Below are 20,991 nucleotides of genomic sequence, written 5' to 3' on the forward strand. Positions count from 1 at the left end.
CAAAGATTGGCTAGAAGCCTCTGTCATTGGAGTTGCTGCACGACCTTCACCGTCCTTGTTTCCTGGTTTCGCCAGCACTGCCATTGGTTTTCTTCCCCTACCATGGCATTGAACCACCATCCAATACCCAAAGGCATCATCATTGTCCTTGGACAGGGCTTGATAGCTGGGATTTTTCTTTGCTTCGGGTCTGGGATCATTAGGGACATTCACTTGAGGTTGAAGAGCAGTAATACCTCCACTGCATTGGTCTTTCCTATTACCATATTGGCCAAAAGAAAACCAAATGAGATGAAGCCCTTCATATGCAACTTGTGGGACTCTTCCACCAATCTTAAACTTCGAAACGAGACTTTTCCTCAGATCAATCTCGACACAAATGCAAGACGGGGCTTGATAGCTGGAATTTTTCTTTGCTTCAGGTCTAGGATCATTCACTTGAGGTTGAAGAGCACTAGTACCTCCATTGCATTGGTCTTTTCTCTGATCATATTGGCCACAAGAAAAGTAAACGAGATGAAGCCCTTCATATGCAATAGGACTCTTCCACCAATCTTAAACTTCGAAACAAGACTTTTCCTCATATCAATCTCGACACAAATCTCTCTTTATCTGTTATCTCTTCCTCCCTTCCTTCACAATTCTGTATGGAGTTGCGGTCCGCCTTGAGGGTTCTTCCAAATAGATTCTCAATTCTCCACAAGTGATAAGAAGAGTAAACTTCAATTGGGAGACTCGACACTCTCACCTATACAGCAAGACGTTTAATAACATCATCGTAGGGGTCAAAGAAGGGCCTCCATCTTTGGACAGTAACATAATGCCCAACAACTATCCATGGGCCTTCATAAAGAACATGGTTGTAGTCACGATGGTCATGAAACTTGATTAGCAAGTAACCATTATCCAAATCAATGAGCTCATATGTTCCTAGTGAATTCCACATATTCAGGAGTCTGGTCATCAAGAATCTCGTCCTTAATCTCTTTCGGAGTAGTTTGATGATCAGAGATGACCTCTATCTCTCGCATTCTTCTTTGTGTTCAGCCTTGGAGAAGTGATAAGCTAGGCAAAGAGGGTCTTCCTCCTCTTCAGGTATCTCCACATTATCATCTTCCTCCCTTCTTTGACGAGTAACCCAATCCTCATCCTCACTGTTGGAGATATTCCCATTGCCATTAAGCTGAAGCAGCTTGTCCCTATATGATACAATTCTCCTTTTGATAGCACCTCCCTTTATTGGCTTAGAGTTTTCGGAAGTTGGTGCAACCTCCTCAAAATTATCCTCAGCCAATGTTTTATCTGGCATGACATCATCCATAGCATCATTTTCTATTCCAGTTCCTTTTGGATTTTTTATGCTCCTAGCAATAAGATCTTCTTCTTCCAGGGATAGTTCTCCCTTTGTCTCTCTCTCTCTCTCTCTTCTTTCAGACATTCTCTCACTGAAGACAACTTTCGTTTCAAACATAAACCCCTAAAAGGTGATTTTTCTTATCTTGCGACACATCTTCTTTTGAAATAATTTGTTTCTTTTCATTTTGCAAAGGACTACATACTTTAAATTTTTTGTATCATTTTCAACAATTTTAATATAACTTTAATTTATATGATTATTATGCAATTATGACTTTGAACTATATATACCCATGCTAAGACATTTGGAGCTATCCATGGAGGAACCTTAAAATTATATTAATAATAGGGAAAAATGTTTCTCTTGTAACTCTGCAACCTCAAGATATTTTGAAAATTTTACTTTCCTCTTGTATCATTAATTTTACTAAAATACTTTGCATCACTTTTCTCAATACTATTACATATAAATGATGAAATATTCTACGTTAAAATTACCTTTGCATGTATGAAAAATTACTCTAGACTCTTAAGACTTGAATTCTAACCCATTGCTAGACCAGGAGTAAAACATAAATGACTTCCTAAAACTCTTCATCAAGGTAAGCTCTATAAATGAACCTTCATATATAAATTATTTACCTTACTTTAATAATTATTCTTAGTCTTATTTTCATTATTTATAATTTTGCATGTTTTTATATCTATTTAATATATTTTTAAGTTTATTATATTATAAATAACTTATTATAATATACAAATTAATGGTTTGGATGACGTATTATTAAGTGTTGATAATATCCCTATATTTGACTAAAATTGATGGGATCTTCTAAGAAGTCTCACATATTATGAACTTTTGATAATATCTCTATTTATAAAAATTGATGAAATTCTTTAGGAGGGTTTTTCTACCTAAAAGAATCAATAGGGTTCCTCTAGGAGACAATCTGAAAATGTGCGTAGTTTGGAGGGGTTAGGCTTATTTTTATTTTTTGTGGCAATATTATAATTTTGCATTCTTATTTTAATTGTTTCTTAATTTTAATTTTTTTTTTTTGGTAAACATTTTATTGTTGATTGGTTTGTAATCTGTTGTCTTTATTTATGGAAATTCTTTTCCTTTTGTGAATGTTAATGTTAACTATCTTTAAACTCTCCTTTTTCTTTTTAGGCATTTTACCGTTATATGAAAAGGGTATCTAGGACTCCTATTATAGTTCTTGAATTTTGAGTATTGATTATTATTTTTGATAATAAGGTTCTTTCCTATCAAGTCTCAAGTTATTTGTTTAGCCTATTTTCTATGTGTTTTTGACATTAATTCTTAAAGTGTGGGAATGGTTCCTTAGATAATAATGAGGCATGGGAACACCCTTTGTTTATGCTTTTGAAAAGCTCCAGGAATAATATGTTTTAGGTGATGGTGGAAATATAATTTGTGATTACTATGATATATTTTAAAATTTTCAAAGAATTACGAATTTATCATGATTCATTTATTTCATTTGATTAAACCATTGAAATTATGGGTAGAAACACTATATTTTTGCCAAATCTCTTTTAATGTTCAATGAGATCAATATCTCATAAATCTATGTTTTCATAAATCAAAGGCTGAAATTTGATTAATTGTTGAGCATATCTGAGTTTTGCATATAGGACAGAAGTTTCAGAATCAATTATCTAGATATCATAGTAATCAGTTACAGAGCCATGTAATTGAAAGATGTTTTCTTCAGCTATGTTATATTTATTTTTAACGTGCATGTGGTATATTACCCCATAGGAAATAATCTTATTTCATATGATACCTTATGTTGATTAATTTATTGTTACAGAATATGGCCTGCTTGAATAATAGTTACATCAATCCGTATATATATATATATATATATATATATATATATATATATATATTTTTATGATTTATGCTCCTTATTTGGCTATTTGACCATTTTGCCCCTCATTAATTAATTAATAACCATTTTGCCCCTGTTCGAAACTATCTATCAATCTGCCCCTCTTTAATCGACTACTTTGCATGTTTAATCGACTAAATGGTTGTTGGGAGATTTAATCGACTAAATCTCCCTACTTAATCGATTAAAATCATACTGACTTGTTTTTTTTTTTTTGTCAAATATGGAGATTTAGTCGACTAATTAGGGAGATTTAGTCGACTAAATCTCCCAACAGCCATTTTTTGTCTGTTTTGGCCATTTAGTCGATTAAAAATGCAAGGTAGTCAATTAAAGAGGGGCAGATTGATAGATAGTTTCAAATCAGGAACAAAATGGTTATTAATTAATTAATAAGGGGCAAAAGGGTGAAAAAACCCTCCTTATTTCTTCATAATATACGCATAATTATTCACTTTGAAAGATAAATAAAATGACGTAAGTAAATTTTCTCAGTAAAAACAGAAAAATATTACAATAATTCTTCCAATTAAGAGGTTAAAATTAATACACACGTAATGTAATGTTTTCATTGGAGATCAACACCGCAACCACCTAAAGAACTTTATCTAGATTAAGACCTTACAACTAAGTTGTGTAACTTGTCGGAATGCATCAATACTGGATTCAACAATCCTAGAATAATGTAATAACAACAAAATGCATGTGAATTGCAAGAAGAAAAAAACTTGCAACAATTGCCTTGTGCCTTAAGGAGTAGGAAAGCTAGTGACAGTCAAAACCCTAGCTTATCATCAACCATGGTTGAAGTACTCCTAAGGGCCATATAATCACAAGCGAAGCCTTGATATAACTCTACTAATTTCATGTTCAAGTTATTTGTCTTCAAATCAAAACTTTTGGGCCACAGCTTCAATATAATTTCACCCTAGTTACAAGTTACATGTTAAGGTTTTATTATCTAAGTTTTCTTGCTTTCATTCATAACCAAGCACTTGTTGCAAGCAGCCATGAGCCAACCAAAAAGCTGCTATAATTTTGGTACTATTTTAGTACCAGAATTTTACCTAGTTCTTTCTTATTACTACTTCCAAAGTAATTCACCATTAGCTTAAAGTCATAGTGTCGAAGAATTGATTAATTGAAAAAGCTTTCCTAGGCTTAAAATTACCGAGACTTAAAAGTTGATTCAAGGTAAGGTTATGCTTCCATACATTTTTTTTTTATTTTTTTTTTTAATTTTACCATATTGATTTAAGTTCAAACTTTAAATTGTTTCACGGGTAAGACTGTTAATAAGGACATAAAACTTCGTGAATCTATAATGCAGGATCCAATACAAAGGCGCATTAGAATCATATATCCGAATTCTCTTGGTATAAATAAGCAATGGTTGTTATTATTAATTGTAATAATTTTTCCTAAATAAAGTAATTTCCTTCTTAAATAAGGGAAAAGCCTAAAGACCAAGTTCTTGACTTAGCTATGCTTTAAGTATAGGTCATTAGGGGTGGCAATGAGTGTAGTTCGAGCTCTTTCTTAGTAGATTTCTTAACAATTAAGATTAATGTACTATTACCTGAATTTGAGATAAAAATTCTGGTTCATTCATTAAATGGGACTAACTTCGACTTTCAGATGTTAAATTTATTTTATCTTTAAGAAAACTTGATAGAAAAAACTTTGCCGATCTTATGGTTATGTCCAGCTCAATCGGATTAGTCGATTAATCGATGAACCGGTAAAGAAATCTCCAACAAAAATAAGAAAAAAAACTTGGTATATATATGCATTTGGATGAGACTAAACACCTTGGTGGCATAAAACACAAAGATTTTTGCCACTAGACCCAAGTTGTTTCAGCTAAGAATCAAACCGGAGACCTTTCAACCTTAATAGTCACTCCTTGGACGCAAGTGATAATTGATATTTATTATACTTATTTGTTACTCTTGATTGATAATTTTAGAATTGTTTAGTGTGTTAATAATGGTCTTTTGGGAAGAATTAGATAATGGGTTTTTAATAGAGTTTAATTTGTTTTTGGTATTAAAATTTCAGATTTACACTGTTGTAGTATTTTAAGCATAACTTTTGTTCTAGGTATCCAATTAATCTCATTCTTGTCCCATTTTGCAGATAACTCATAAAGCTACAAATTTATGAAGACATAAAAGCCAAATTCAGACAAGAATATGGTCAAAGTTGGAGCTGAAGTCAGAAGCGAGATGCTGGAATTTTAGTTAATTAATTGGGCTTAAGTTTATAATTGGAAACCCAATGTCTATAAGGCCCAAATCCATTGTGTTTTGTTTCCTTTTATTTCCAGTCAGACTTGTGAAGCCTATATAAAGTCATGTTTAGGAATCCTTGTAGTTCATTTTTCGTTTTCGTTTGAATTTGTGTTTTACAGTTTTCAAGATTAATACAATTTTCATTTTTCTGTCTTCTGTTCTTCACATGTTCTTCGTTTTCCTTCTTCAATTTTTGTTTTCTACTTAGTCATGCAAGACTAAGCATCCTTTAATCAATTCAAGGATTAATGATTCCATGGTTGAATTCGGAGGACCTGTGCCTCCTTTCATTCAATTCGTCTCTCTTCCCTTAACTTAGATTGAACATCACGCGATTATGGGTGTTGAATCTAAGATCTGCGATTGCACTCTAAGTAAGGGATTAAACTTTAGATTTAACGTTTAGGTTGATTAACCAGATGATCTTAAGTCGAACGGGTTCATAATCTGCGATTGTGCGGGTAGACGCGCCGTATTCGATCAAACGCTAGGCGATTGTCTAGAGAGAGGTTCCTAAATGAATGCAGGAGTTCCAATTTGTTTAGGATCAACCACGATTTTAGATAATTATTTGTCCTATGATGGATGTTCTTGGAATCCTAATTCTTGGGTTGGTTGCTTTTGAATTGATAATTTCCGTTTTACAATCTTGATTTACTTTCCGTTTTTAATCACATAAACCCCCCCTTTACTCTCTATATTTAATTGATTGATTAAGTTCATCGCAGATTCCTTGAGAGAGACGATTCGGGTTGTGGCCTCTACTACAAATCCTTATAACCTGGTAACTTCACGAGAGTTCGACGGTTTACGTCAACAACCCGCTTTCCAAATGTATGACAACTATCAGGTTGATACAAGTATGATTTTACTAATTAAAGTTGGTGACTTTGGTACATCATTTGAGTTTGACTCATCATCCTAGTTCTTTTGTTGTTTATTATTTCCTAAACATTTGGGCCTGTATACCTGTTATTAAAACCACTACTGTTGTTTTACCTTGTATGAATAAACTTGTATTATGTTTTGTGGGCCAGTGATTATAGTGCCACTCTCTGAGGCCCAACTCCATTTTATTCACACTATGCTATTTTTAGCAACACAACCAAAACGCTAGCATTTTGTGCTGTGAAGGCTAACATACCGGTTTCATATTAGGAGCACCTTATACACGTGGCATATATCTCGAATCTTCCAGATTCTCTCTATCTTCTCTCTTTGGTGTTCCCAAATTACCTTCGTTAGGGTTTTTTCTTTCGAGAGCTTGTGAGGCTGATTTAGGGTGATAACTTGAGATTCTCATCTTTGGTCTATTGAGAAAGTTGTTCTTTAGCTTCGGATACATCGATTGTACGATTTACTTTTCGGAGTTTCATCAAAAAGGCTAAGAGAAGGTGATCCATGGTGGAGTTCTCTTTGGACGAGAAGAGATCGTGAGTCCACATGAAGTGACCCACTGGTTTGGTGGAGCTGGACACAAGATTGGTGAAATATTTCCTTCACTTATCTTGGTTTTGTTAGATTCTTGATTTTTTATGTATTGTAGTTAGTGTACATGTGATGTATCTCTGTAATATTGTTGTTTTTTCTCTGTTATATGGTTTGTATATGTTGTATGTGTAGAGTTATACGCTTAGAACTGGTAAATAATCTTGTACCTGTTTATGTTATTGAATAAAGTGCATATCAAAGGGCGTTAAACCCTCTTAGGTCCCTAAGACGTAGGAAACTCGCTCACCCTGAGTTTCTAAACCAAGTAAATTCCGATGTCTCTGATCTTTATGTTTTCTCTTATGTATCTTCGATCTTTCTGTTGGATTCTTGGTAATTCTATACCAAAAATTCTAACAAGTGGTATCAAGAGCTTAGGTTCTTGTTACCTCTCTCTTTTTTGTCACTCTATATTTCTTGTCTTTTATTTTACCTTCTGGTCCCCGTGCCTATTGTTGTTGGAAGCTTCACATGAAGGCATCACAAAAGTTGTGGTGGAGAAATTTGATGGAAAAAGGGACTTCTACACGTGGAAGATTAAAATGAGGGTTCTTCTTGTTCAATAGAAATGTGAAGATGCTCTTGGAGTTGAGAAGGACCTTCCTGAGTCTTTGACACCTAAGGAGAAAAGAGATTTGTTGGCTTTAGCTCATACTTTGATAGTGGTGAACTAGTCAAACAATGCTCTTAGGAAGGTTTATACAATAACTAATCCTAAAGAAATTTGGGAGAAACTTGAGGCTCTATACCAGACCAAATATGCCCAATAAGATGTTCTTGAAGGAAAGATTCATTTCCTTCAAGATGGACCCTTCTAAGTGTCTAGAGGACAACCTGGATGAGTTTAATAAACTCACCCTAGATCTGGATAATGTTAGGGCTAATGTCTTAGAGGACCACCAAATTTGGTCCTCTTGAATTCTATACCAGATCCACATAGGAAAGTGAAAGATCTATCAAATATAGCAATGTCTATGTGCTTTGACCGTGCATGGAATGTTGAGTTCTTCGCTAAGTGTATAGCAATCCGGTTATCACACTTTAGAACATACTTCTCCTGACTGTGTCCGAGCTCCTGTAGAAAACTCTTCATCCACACTAGCTTCTTGCATGCCTCAGTTGCAGCAATGTACTCGGTCCCAGTAGTGGACAGGGCGACACACTTGTGGAGTTTGGACTGCCAAGAAATAGCTCCCCCTGCAAAGATAGTCAGGTAACCTGTGGTCGACTTCCTCGAGTCATCATCTCCACTCAGGTAGGCTTCTAACTCAGGTTTTTCTCTCCCAAAGCACAAACACCTGCTTACTATGCCTTTGAGATATATAAATATCCATCTGACTCCCAATGTTCCTTTCTTGGGTTCGACAAAAATCGGCTTACAACTTCGACTGCATAAGCAAGGTTGGGCCTTGTGCATATCATGACATACACAAGACTGCCTACAGCTGACAGTTATGTGGAACTTTGACTTCTCGTCTCTTTCTTCATCAATAGTTAGGCCCTGCTTTTGACTCAACTTGTCCATCCAGAGTAGTACTGACCGTCTTTGATTGGTCCATATTAAACCTCTTCAAGCTTTTCTCTAAGTACTTTTCCTGAGATAGCCACAACAGCTTCTTTGAGTGATCCCTAACAATCTTCATCCCTAGAATCTGTCTTGTTGGGCTGAGATATTCCATAGCAAACGACTTACTCAAGGCTTTCTTAAAGGCATTAATCTTCCTCATGTTTTTCCCCACTATTAGCATATAATCTACGTATAGCAAGAGAATGATGAAGTCCACATCATACCTCTTGATAAAAACACAATGATCTACTTAAGTCTTCTTAAAGTCGTGTTGAGTCATGAAGGACACAAATTTTTTATACCACTACCGAGATGCTTGCTTCAGGCCATACAGGCCTTTTTTAAGTCGGCATGCTAGATGTTCTTTACACGAAATTTCAAAACCTTCGGCCCGCTCTATGTAATTTCTTCTTCTAAGTCTCCATGAAGAAAATACCTCTTCATATCAAGTTGTTCGACTGCTAAGTCTTGAGTGGTCGCTATGCCTAAAACTGTTCAGATTGATGTCACCTACTCCACTTGGGAGAATATCTCCTCAAAGTTTATGCCTTTCTTTTGGTTGCACCATTTCACCACAATCCGGGCTTTATACCTCGGCTTTGGATTGTTCTCTTCCACCTTGAGTTTGTATACTCATTTGTTCTTCAAAGCTCGTCTGCAACTTTGGTAGCTCGAACAGGTCAAATGTGTGGTTCTCATACAAAGAATTCATCACGTCTTGCATAGCTTTCTCTCATTCTTCCTTTTCAGCACTGGCCACTGCATCTTCATAACTCTGAGGCTCTCCATCTTATGCAATGACTGTGTACTCGTCTGCAAGATATCTGGTGGAAGTGAGTCTAACTCGGATGAATTGCTGAGTTTGTGGTTGCTCCTCGAAACTCGGTTCATCTATTTCAACTCGGACTTTCGAATGTTCTGATTAAGTCTCACCTTCAGTTGGTGTTTTTTCCTGTTGTCCACTCTCCTCGGTGTTCTGCTGATTGGATTCTCCCCTTGATTCAGCTCGGACAAGGGAGACAATGTAAGAACCCGCACTGTTAATTAAGGTAATTAACTAATTAATTATGTGAAAATAGGAAATAATTCTATAATTGATCCTAATAATTATTAAGAGGCATTAATAATTATTATAAGTGATTAAGAATGCTGAAAGTAGCTTTTCGGAAGAAAAGTGCAGATACCGGTTATGCTAGTCGGTATAAATGCGTACCAAAAAAGTATCCCGGAAAATTATAATAAGTCCATCAATATTACTAGAATAATATATAGGACTTGTAAAACGAGTTTCAGATCAAAATAATGAGAACTGGTGCCAGAAACTGATACTGGCTATGAAAAGCGCGTACCGGAAAGGTGCTCTGAAAAATATAAGAAAAATATGATAATTCTTGTAAAATTGAGTAGGTTAAGAATCCTAAATTTGGGATTAAAATGCTAAGCGTAGCTATTTTTGCTAATATTGTGCGTTTAATCCTTAAGTGGCCTATATAAACTCTTGTTAAGCACAAAACCCTAGGCACTTGCATTCTTACGTGAGAAGGGAGGCTGACCAGCTTCTATAGGTACTTCCCTTTGTGTTTTCATGAATATAACATGATTTGAAGATGTGAAACTATGAATTTTGATAATTTGAACGTTGGTTGATGAACCTAAGTGTTAAAATGCATGCTAAGTCGATGGGATAGTTGTATCTAGGTGAAAGATGGAATTTTAAATGGATATTTTCGTGCTAGGCTGTTGTTTGTGGCCTCTGTCGTGAAATATCCGGATATGATATCCGGATATGGCATATCCGGATGACAGCAACGAACCTGTTTTGGTAAAAATTCGATATCTTGAGCTACAGAGCTCCAAATCGAGTGCCGTTTTGACCTATGTGTAGCTAACACATAGGGATACAACCTTGTAAAATTTCGTAGCCATTGGATAAGTGTTTTGATCTCAGTGTTAGTTTAAAGTCGCGTCTTGGTTGCTGGAAATTCAGTTGACAGCAGTCACTTTGCGAAAATCATAACCGGAGTTATACAACTCCGATTGAGACATAAGATATGTCGTTGGAAACTTGTGATGTCTAGTTTAACATATTAAAATCTCAGAATTTTTGGTAAAGAATTACAACTTCAGTTTTAATAAAATGGAACCTTGGGAGTGATATCTCGCGAAATGCAGAAACTGCATTCTGTCGCGAAATATCCGGATATGATATCCAGATATTGATATCCGGATATGGGCTTGGAGATATCCGGATATGAATATCCGGATATGCCTTATTTGGGTGAGCATGGGGTTTGTCCATGCCACTTTGTTTTCTGTTATGTTTTAATTTAACTGAGTTGTATAAACTATCAGGGTTGTCCGGTCTACGTGTTGTAGTACCGTGACTAGAGACATATTTATGTTGTTTAGTTTAATGAGGTATTTCAGTTAGTTGTCTTTTGCAATTTACATACAGGCAATGTTTTATTAAATGATTAAGTAAGCAAGTTGGTAATGATTAATGACATCATAATTGAAAAGAAAAAGATTTCCGCATTTTTAATTAAGCGCAGCTTAATACGATGATATGATAACATACCGGATATATACGGGGTGTTACAGACAAAGTCTTCATGACAAACAAAATTTCGAACTTTGGACCTCTGGATGTCCTCAATGATCTGATTCTCCAAAAACACTACATCTCGACTCCTCACTACCTTCCTGTTGATGGGGTCCCAAAAACAATATCCAAACTCGTCATTTGATGAGCCGAGAAAAACATACTCCTTGGTCTTGGCATCCAGCTTTGCTCGTTCATCCTTGGGAATGTGCACAAATGACTGACATCCGAATATCTTCAGATGCTCATACTTTGTTTTTCTGCCCGTTCAGACTTCTTATGGGATATCTCCCTCTAGAGGACTTGAGGGTGATAGATTGATCAATTCGACTGCAGTCTTAACGGCTTCTCCCAAGAACGCCTTTGGAAGCTTGGATGTGACAGTATACTTCAGACTAGATCTTCAATGGTCCGGTTCATCTTTTCGGCTACACCATTCAGCTGAGGTGTCTTCTCTAGCTTTATACCCACTGCCCTGCAATACATCTCAAATGGACCTCAGTATACTCCATCGTTGCCAGCTCGGACCTTCAGCTTCCTGTCAGTCTCCCTTTCAACCCTTGCATGGAACTCCTTGAATGATTGGAGTACTTGGTCTTTCGAAATAAGCAAGGACACCCACACTCTTCTAGTGTGATCATCAATGAATGTGACAAAGTAATATGCACCACCTAGAGATTTCTTTGACATAGAACACATGTCAGTATGAACAAGATCAAGTTCATACCTTCTTCTTCTAGGCTGGTCCGATCTCCTAAATGAAACTTGGCATTGCTTGCCGACTAAACAATGTGCGCATGTCTTCAAGAGTCAACCTCTCAAGTTCGGCAACAATTCCTTTTTGGTGAGGATTTGCAGACCTTTCTCACTCGTGTTAGGAGTCTCCTGTGCCAGAGCTCCAAACTCTATTCATCTTGCACCGCATTGGTCTCTCCATTGCCGACCTTCCCTTGCATAATATATAGAGATCCTTATTTCTTACCTCAGGCTACCACCAAGCTATCTTTGGCGAGTTTCCATCTTCCTCCACCAAAATAGTTTACCAGCTTGACTTCATCAACCTTTCCGGCCGAGATGAGATTGAGTCGTATATCAAGAACATGTCTGACCTCCTTCAAAAGCAATCTACAACCCATGTCGGCCATCATTGTGACTTCTCCAACTCCCACTATCTTGTTGGGAACCTGGTTACCCATCTTCACGATACCAAAGCCGCCGCCTTGATATGATGAGAAGAACTCCTTGTGGGGTGTGACATAGAAGGATGCTCCTAAGTCCACAACCCATGAACAGTCGTCATAGGCTACATTCAAGAAGTTGTCTTCACCAATCAGGAAGACATCGACCTCGGCCTTGTCTGCTATAGCCGTGGTTCTCTGCTCTTTTTTCTTCTTTGGATCTATGACATCCGGCTTGACATTGCCTGTCCTTTGACCTTTCTTCAAAGTCCGGCATTCCGATGTCCAGTGACCCAGTTTTCCATAGTAAAAACATGTGAGATCCGGCCTCGACTTTAATCGACCTCTAGACTTGTCACGACCACGACTTTTACTTTGACCTCAGCATGCCGTTCTTCCATGATTTTCAACAACATTTGCTTCATTTTGTTGAGTTATACCTCGTTCTTTCCTCTAGCATTCAACAGGTTGTCTGCAACTAAGTCCAGTGTCATCTTTCCTTCTAGGGTCGAGTTGCTGAGCATCACCGCCAAAGTATCCCAGCTCTCAGGAAACGAGTTGAGTAGCAAGAGGGCTTGCAACTCATCATCAATCTTCATGTCAATCTTTGTCAGCTGATTGACGATCCCCTTGTATGTATTCAAGTGCTCAATAATGCTTTGTCCGTCCTTGTAGTCTAGCTTCAGAAGTCGGCGCACCAAATGTGCTTTGTTGCGTGGCATCTTCTTCTGGATTAAGGATTCTAGCTTCGTCCATAACTTGTGAGTGTTTGTGTAGGTCGACACATGCTCAAACAAGCTCTTGTCAATGTATTTGCAAATTGTAGCGACTGTCTTCTGATTGAGGAGATTTCACTCTTTATCGCTTTTCCCTTCTGGCTTGTCCGCGCTCAGAATGGGCTCATATAAATCCTTATAATAAAGATGATCCCCCATCATGGATTTCCAATATGAGTAGTTCTCCACTGTGAGTTTGAACATGTCGCCATCATGCGCTACGACACCCTCCATCTTTGACCTCACACAGCCCTTGATCTAAGAGCTCTTATACCACTGTTCTCGCAGCCTAACAGTCTTCAGCCCGGCCTTCTTAAGGTCGGCTTACAAAAGCGACAGTGAACAGTAAAACAAATTAAAAACAAAAGGGGCAAGAGTAACTACGAAGGCCCGTTAGATTCAAGGACAAATCTTCTTTTGGCAGGGGAGGATGATGCACCTGGGGGATTAGGCTTCAAAATGGACTTCTGAGCAAGACCTATAGCTTTGCCATGGGCGTCAATATTTTTGGACTTTTCTATAGTTTAGGGCTTTTCAATAATTGTTAGTTATTTACCTTTTTTATTTCTTAGATTATATTTGAGTGTGCACTGATTGTTCTATCTCCTTTGATTATGCATGATTTCTTTTGATTTTATTTTTATTTTATTTTGTTTTGCCCATTTAAGGCTTGAAAAACCCTATTATTAGTTGGTTATTTTTGGTTAATAAAATTCAAAAAGAGAAATAGTATTTTCTCGCAATCCTTGCGTTCATTCTTTCTTTCTATTTAGCCAATTGGTTACTGCTTCGGCATTACACCCGAACAAACGGGTTGGCTGAAAGAATAAACAGAACTATCCTGAAAAAGGTTAGGTGTATGCTAGCTGAGTCAGGTTTGGGCAAAACCTTCTGAGCTGAGGTTGTTTCCACAACTTGCTATGTTATAAATAGAAGCCCCTCCACTACCATAGGCCTTTAAACCCTAATGGAGCTTTGGTTTGGAAAGTCACCAAGTCTAAGACACTTCAGACCATTTGGTTGTCTTGCATAAATGCATGTTAAACAAGATAAGTTGAATCCTAGAGCCCTCAAGTACGTTTTCATTAGATATCCTTTAGATGTTAAGGGATATAAGCTATGGCTTAAAGTTGAAAGGAAGTGTCATAGTAGAGATGTCATTTTCGAAGAAAAGACATTAACAAAGTTAATAAGGAGGAAGAGCCTACTGGGACGATTGAGTTGGAGGTGGAGCATCCCAATAACACTGGGAGCAAGCTGAAAATGATGATAATGATCAACAACACCCTGTTTCCGAAGATCAAGATGATAGGAATGATTTTTAAATTGAGGAGCATGAAGTTGGAGAGGATAGATATAATCTTGATGATTATTCGCTATCAAGAGATAGGGCTAAGAGGAATATTAGATCTCCTAGCAAGTTTGCACATACAGATGTGATTGCATTTGCACTCCAAGTTGGAGATGTGCTTGAGTATAATGAACCCAACTCAAACAAAGAAGCTATGAGGCTGGACTCTAAAGTTCATTGGTAGAAAGCCATGAAAAAGGAGATGAAGTATCTTGAAAAAAAATAAAACTTAGTTTTTGGTGGAGCATCCAAAGGACAAAAATTTCATTGGATGCAAGTGGATTTTTAAGAGAAAGCCAGAAATCCCAGGGGTTGAAGCGGTTGGGCTTAAGGCTAGGGTTGTTGCAAAGAGTTTTTCACAAGTTGAGGGGCTAGACTATAATGAAATATATTTCCCTGTTGTGAAATATGTCTCAATGAGGCTTATACTTTAGTTGTTGTCATTCATAACTTAGAATTGGAGCAGTTGGATATCAAAACTGTCTTCCTTCATGCCAGCCTCAAAGAGCAAATTTTCAAGGAGCAACTCGAAGGATTCATTGAAAAAGGGACAAAAAATAAATTCTTCCTTTTGAAAAGGTCTATTTATAGGTTAAAATAAGCCCTTTCACAGTGGTATAGGAGGTTTGATGACTTTGATTTGTCTAAAGGATTTAATAGTAGCTTAAACCATTGTCTATATTATAAACATTTGCATGATGATTGTTAAACTTGTTGATATATGCTGATCATATGCTCATTGCATCAAAGAATTTAGGTGAGATAAATAAATTGAAAATCTTGCTGAAAAAGGAATTTTAGATGAAATTCCTTGGTCCAGCCAAGAGAATACTTGGCATGGACATTACAAGGATAAGAGAGAAGAGGAAACTTACTCTCTTCCAATCTGAATATGTGAAAAAGGTCTTGAAGAACTTTCATATGTACGTAGCTAAACCCGTAAGTGTTCTTTGAGGTGGTCACTTCAGATTAAAGGTTGTTGATGGTGAGTTGGCCTTTGATGAGGCTGAATATTTGTGCAATATACTTTATTCAAATGTTGTTGGATGTTTAATATATGTCATGATAGGATCTAGGCCAGATATTGCATATAGAGTTAGTGTAACGAGTAGATACATGAGTGAACCATCTAAGGAACATTGGAATGTTGTGAAATGTTGTTGAGATATCTCAGTGGATCAATTATCTGTTGTTTGAATTATTCGATTGAAAATTTTAATAATTTTGAAATTACAAGTTATTGTGACTCTAATTATGATGCTGACTTAGATAAAAGAAAATCACTAACTGGGTTTATTTTTGCTGTGGGAGAAAATGAGATGAGCTGGAAGTCAAGCCTAAAGAACATTGTGGCCCTCTCCACAACTGAAGCAGAATATGTAGCCATTACCAAAGCTGTCGAGGAGGCAATGTGGCTACATGAGATTGTCTATGGGTTGGGTTTAGGCAAGCACCCACCTAAGGTAATGTGTGATTCTCAATCAGCTATTCATTTGTCAAAAAACTCAGCATTTCATAATGTTAGTTGCATTTTATTAGGGAAATAATTGGTGATGTTCAGGTAATTATAATTAAAATTTCTACTGCAATTAATCCTGCTGATGTTTTAACAAAAACTATTTGTGCTAGTAAATTTAGGGATGCTTTGAATTTCCTAAAAATAAAATCACCTTATTTGCTTGCATTGCATATGGACCTTGGGTTAAATGCCAGAAAAACTTTGGTGTGCACTTTGTTTTGTTGTATGTTTAGTAAATAGGTGGAGATTTGTTGTTTATTATTTCCTAAACATTTAGGCCTCTATACATGTTATTAAAATCACTGCAATTGTTTTACCTTGTATGTATATACTTATATTATGTTTTGTAGGCCAGTGATTTTAGTGCCACTTTCTGAGGCCCAACTCCATTTTATTCGTACTGTGGTATTTTTAGCAACATAGCTAAAACGCTATCGTTACATGTTGTGAAGGCTAATATACCATTACCAGTTGCATATTGGGAGCCCCTTACACATGTGGCGTATCTCTTGAATCTTCCATACTCTCTTCTCTCTCTGGTGTTCCCAAATTACCTCTGATAGGGTTTTTTCTTTCGAGAGCTTGTGAGGCTGATTTGAGGGTGATAACCTAAGATTCTCATTTCAGGTTTGTTGAGAAAGTTGTTTCTTAGCTTGAAATACATCGATTGATCGGTTTGCTTTCTAGAGTTTCATCCAAAAGGCTGAGAGAAGGTGGTGGATGGTGGAGTTCTCTTTGGAGGAGAAGAGATTGTGAGTTTACATGAAGTGACCCACTGGTTTGGTGGAGCTGAATGCAAGATTGGTGAAATTTTTCCTTCTCCTATCTCGGTTTTGTTTGAAAATTGATGTTATATGTACTGTAGTTAGTGTACATGTGACGTATCTTTGTAATATTGTTGTTATTTCTCTGTTATATAGTTTGTATATGCTATATGTGTAGAGTTATATGCTTAAGACTGTTAAACAATCTTGTACCTAGTTATGTTATTGAATAAAAGTGCATATTAGAGGAAATTTAACCCTCTTAGGTCTCTTGGACGTAGGAAACTCACTCACTCTGAGTTTTTGAATCAAGTAAATTCTGGCGTCTCTGGTCTTTACGTTTTCTCTTGTGTATCTTCTATCTTTGGGCTGGATTCTTAGTAATTCTATACCAACAATTATAACATCTTTAAACTTGAAAGGCTCAATGAGAAGAGAATTCAAGCGTGACTCATCAAGTTTGAGCTATTCACAAACTTCAAACAAAGAAAATGGGCTTACTCTCTAATTGAATTAAAGCATGTACTGTGTATATTATGATGATTAAGCAAAGCCTAAGTAAGATTTGATTCGACTAACGGCCAACTATAATGACTATGTAGGTGCAATAAGCTTCATCGTGGGCTTTATATACCTATATTTTTTCCCCAAGGTTTTTTTATCTTGCCTCAATGAAGCATTCCCTTACTAGATAATTTTCAGTTAATTTTGATACTTGTTTTATGATAATTTTTATTATGTATATTATTTTATATATATATAATTAAAGGGATGTCAGCATGTCAATTTATTCGATAATCCAACCTAATTCTCACTTGAAGTACTAAGGTTGCTCCTCCCGCACAATTCATATCGAATTCTTCATATTAATAATTATTCTTATTTCAACTTGTGTGGAGGACCATAAGAAAGTTGATTCACCACTACAACGAATCAAAGAAAGCAAACTGTGACTATAAGCTTTGATTTAGGATTAGTTACATAACCGATTTAAAGAGTTGAAGTTTGTAAGAATATCCGGGGAGTCGACTCGCCTCAAAGAGGAAATTAGGTTCGGTATACTAAAAAAAGAAAAGAAAAGAAACTATAGAAGGAAGATATATATATATATATATATATATATATATATATATATATATATTGTAGCGTTTTACCTGTAGAAGTTTGATTATTATTATTTTTGTTTTGTTGTGTTAATGATGCACATAAAGACATGCAAGTACATATTAAGATTCAAAACATTAATCAATTCTAAGCCAAAAAAAAGTAATAGGAAGGACAGAAGTCGTATTCTAACAGTGTAATGTATATGTTACACAATTGTTGTCTTCAAAATTTTTGAAAGTAATTAAAGCTAAACACTCTCACATCACACAATAATATTGACTAGAACTTTGATTATTAAATAAATAGTTAAGACCCAAATTAAATAAAAGGTTGCACTTTTGAAACCATAATTAAGAAGTTCTTATTATTATTATTATATGATTATAATAATGAAAATATAAGCAGCCTCGTAACCAGGTTAGTGTGGAGAATATCTTTGATATTACCGTCGCACTCAATACGACTTCCATTCAAAATGAAATTATAAATTATGTATTTATGTTTTTTTTTTTTTCTCTCCTCAATAAACATGTCAACAAATGTATTATGCTCCTATAAGTGGGACGTAAGTATTATGGTAGTATATTATATTTTTTCGTCAGTGTGCCTCTAGTTGTATTGAAAACTGTGGTGATATCACATTATCACTGCACATTATTTCATGGAACTCCACAAGCTCCTCGCTGGTGGAGTTTATGTTTTTCTTTTCTTTTTGACAAATTATATCATTTGAACAAAGTTAACTCACTTTCTTTGATGATAACAGAAGTGTGAGTCCTGACCTTTATTCTTTAAAGGTATTGCAGGAGGCATATAATCATAGTTATGCGGTGCATGTCATTATAACTTATAAGAACCCTTTCTCTCCACTGTGTCTCTCTCATGAAAATTGGATGTCAGTGTTTTAGTACATATGATACAGCACTATAACCTACATGGGATACCTCATTCATATTACTGAAGGACAAGTACAATTAATTTAAGCATTTTTCCTCTTTTGTTATGTTGGGGTGGGGAAGTGGGGTACTGCTGGTTTATTAACCCAAAAGTTTTACACTTAGGTAAGCTCATGACCCTTTGATTCAATTCCAACACAGTTTACTCCACCCATAAATGTATTAAGAATTGTGAAGTTTTAAACAAATAGTACTCAAATCCAAAAGCCAAGTACTTAAGTATAGTTATGTGTATCACTTTCAGATTAGATTATTTACTTGTTTTGTTTGCTGAGCTATAGAATTAGCTTCAATGTATATGTAAAACTCATCAAATATTCAAGGCTTCCCCTAATCATTTAAACCGACATATATCATAAATGTAAAACTCCTGATGAGCTCCACGTAGCCCCAAAAAAGAAAAAGAAAAAAAGAAAAAACATAACGTCAAATATAATCCTTAAATGCTCTAGCCTCTATCCATATAATTCCCTGTACCACCGTACTCATGAGGTTATAAAAAATAAAAATAATAATAATAATATCAAATAAAATTCCTTATCTCCTATCTAAATTCTAATCCACCATTGTACTTCTGTGGCTATAATGAGAATCTTGACTAGTTGAGTCTCGTATATATTATATGGTGTAAAAGTAAATACATATATAAGTATGCATGAAATTTACTAGCCGACAAGATTAAACGAACTCTTAACACAAACAAATTTGTAATAAATGTTGAGGATCGATCCATACCTGGAGCTTGCAAATTCGTAAAGTTTTCCTCTTGGAGAGAAGATGATAAGAGCTACCTCAGCATCACAAAGAACAGATAGTTCAAAAGCCTTCTTCAGCAACCCATTACGCCGCTTTGAGAAAGTGACTTGTCTGCTTGTGGCGTTCTCTATGCGCCTCATCTGAGTCTTTCCTCTCACCATCTATACTCTACTTCTTGATCTGTTGTTGTGAATCCAAGTCCAACCCACCACACAGAGAAATTAAAGGTATATGAAATTCAGAAAATGCTTGTCTAATAGTAAATTGAAACAAGTACACACACTACATGAAGTAAGAAATTTCCAACAAAATTGAACCTTTTCAGAAAGATGCAACACATGGAAGATTCCAACAGATTAGAATAACTCATAACTCATCAAAGGGTAACCATTAAAACCCAAAAAAGTTTTTAAAGCAGAGAGAGCCTAGATATGTAGATTTCTATGGAAAGAAACCCAATATCCTTTCCAAAAAAAGGATCTAAACAAATGGAAACAAATATATATTTTTTTCATATATAAATGATTGGATTGATACTTACCTGCAGGTAGAAAAGCAACTTCAACTTCAAGTAATCCTCAATAAGCGAAAGAGAAGGGGTTTGTGTTTTGTCAAAAGGAATAAGATTTACACGAAATTGGAAAAATCCCAGAAATCTTTTGACCAATGAAGAAGGAATAAAGGCTTATTATGCATCGAAAAAGGGAAGAAATAAGAGTTGAGAATAAAAAGGAAAGGAAGCACCCAAAAGAGAGCAAACTGCAGAGAAACCCAGAAAAAGTGAAGTATATAGCCACAGAAAAAACTTTCCTTATTCATCCACCTATCCCCATTGGTTTTAAGAGCCCCACCATATTAAGAAACAAAAGATTTATGGTAATAGAAAATTGAAACCTCATCCTTTTCTTGTTTTGGTAAAAAGACTCAACTATATGGGCCCCAAAAAAGAAACGTTTAGTTAAAAGGAATAGATTTTGGAAATATTATAAAATGATGATGCAAATGATCCAATCAAAAATAAATAAACAAAAAAATTTAAAGGAGAATGAAAACTTTAGTAAAATAATATTTATATATTATTATACCCCTTTTCGCCACTGCTCCAGCATGGGGACCGAGAGAGAAAAAAAGTGAGGTTGCAGTAGCACGATTGCACGAACTGTGGGGCCCAAGCACAGTTAAAAACTGAAGAAATAGTACAATGTTAGAAACACATCAACCTCGTCCGTACAATGATGTATACGAGGAGCCAATCAGGAATCGAAAACGCATTGACATGTCACGATACCCATTATTTGATGGGTTTATTATCTATCATCTTAAATAAAATTATCTATTACACATGTAAAAAT

General features: G+C 35.7%; 1 protein-coding gene across 1 annotated transcript in view; it reads right to left on the reverse strand.

The window, feature by feature from the left end:
• Positions 1-20,449, reverse strand: part of LOC133286253 (MADS-box protein SOC1-like) — a 34,448-nt gene extending 13,999 nt beyond the window's left edge. The window contains exons 1-2 of the mRNA XM_061483645.1: positions 20,181-20,449; positions 19,619-19,819 (exon numbers count right to left, since the gene is read on the reverse strand). Of these exons, the coding sequence (XP_061339629.1) occupies positions 19,619-19,800 (182 nt within the window). The 5' untranslated portion in view covers positions 19,801-19,819; positions 20,181-20,449. The remainder of the gene's footprint in view (positions 1-19,618; positions 19,820-20,180) is intronic.
• Positions 20,450-20,991: the final 542 nt, after the last annotated feature.

This window comes from Gastrolobium bilobum, unplaced genomic scaffold (assembly GCF_033153095.1).
Source record: "Gastrolobium bilobum isolate Gb01-03AN ecotype WA unplaced genomic scaffold, APGP_CSIRO_Gbil_v1 utg12063, whole genome shotgun sequence".
Classification (NCBI taxonomy): Eukaryota; Viridiplantae; Streptophyta; class Magnoliopsida; order Fabales; family Fabaceae; genus Gastrolobium; species Gastrolobium bilobum.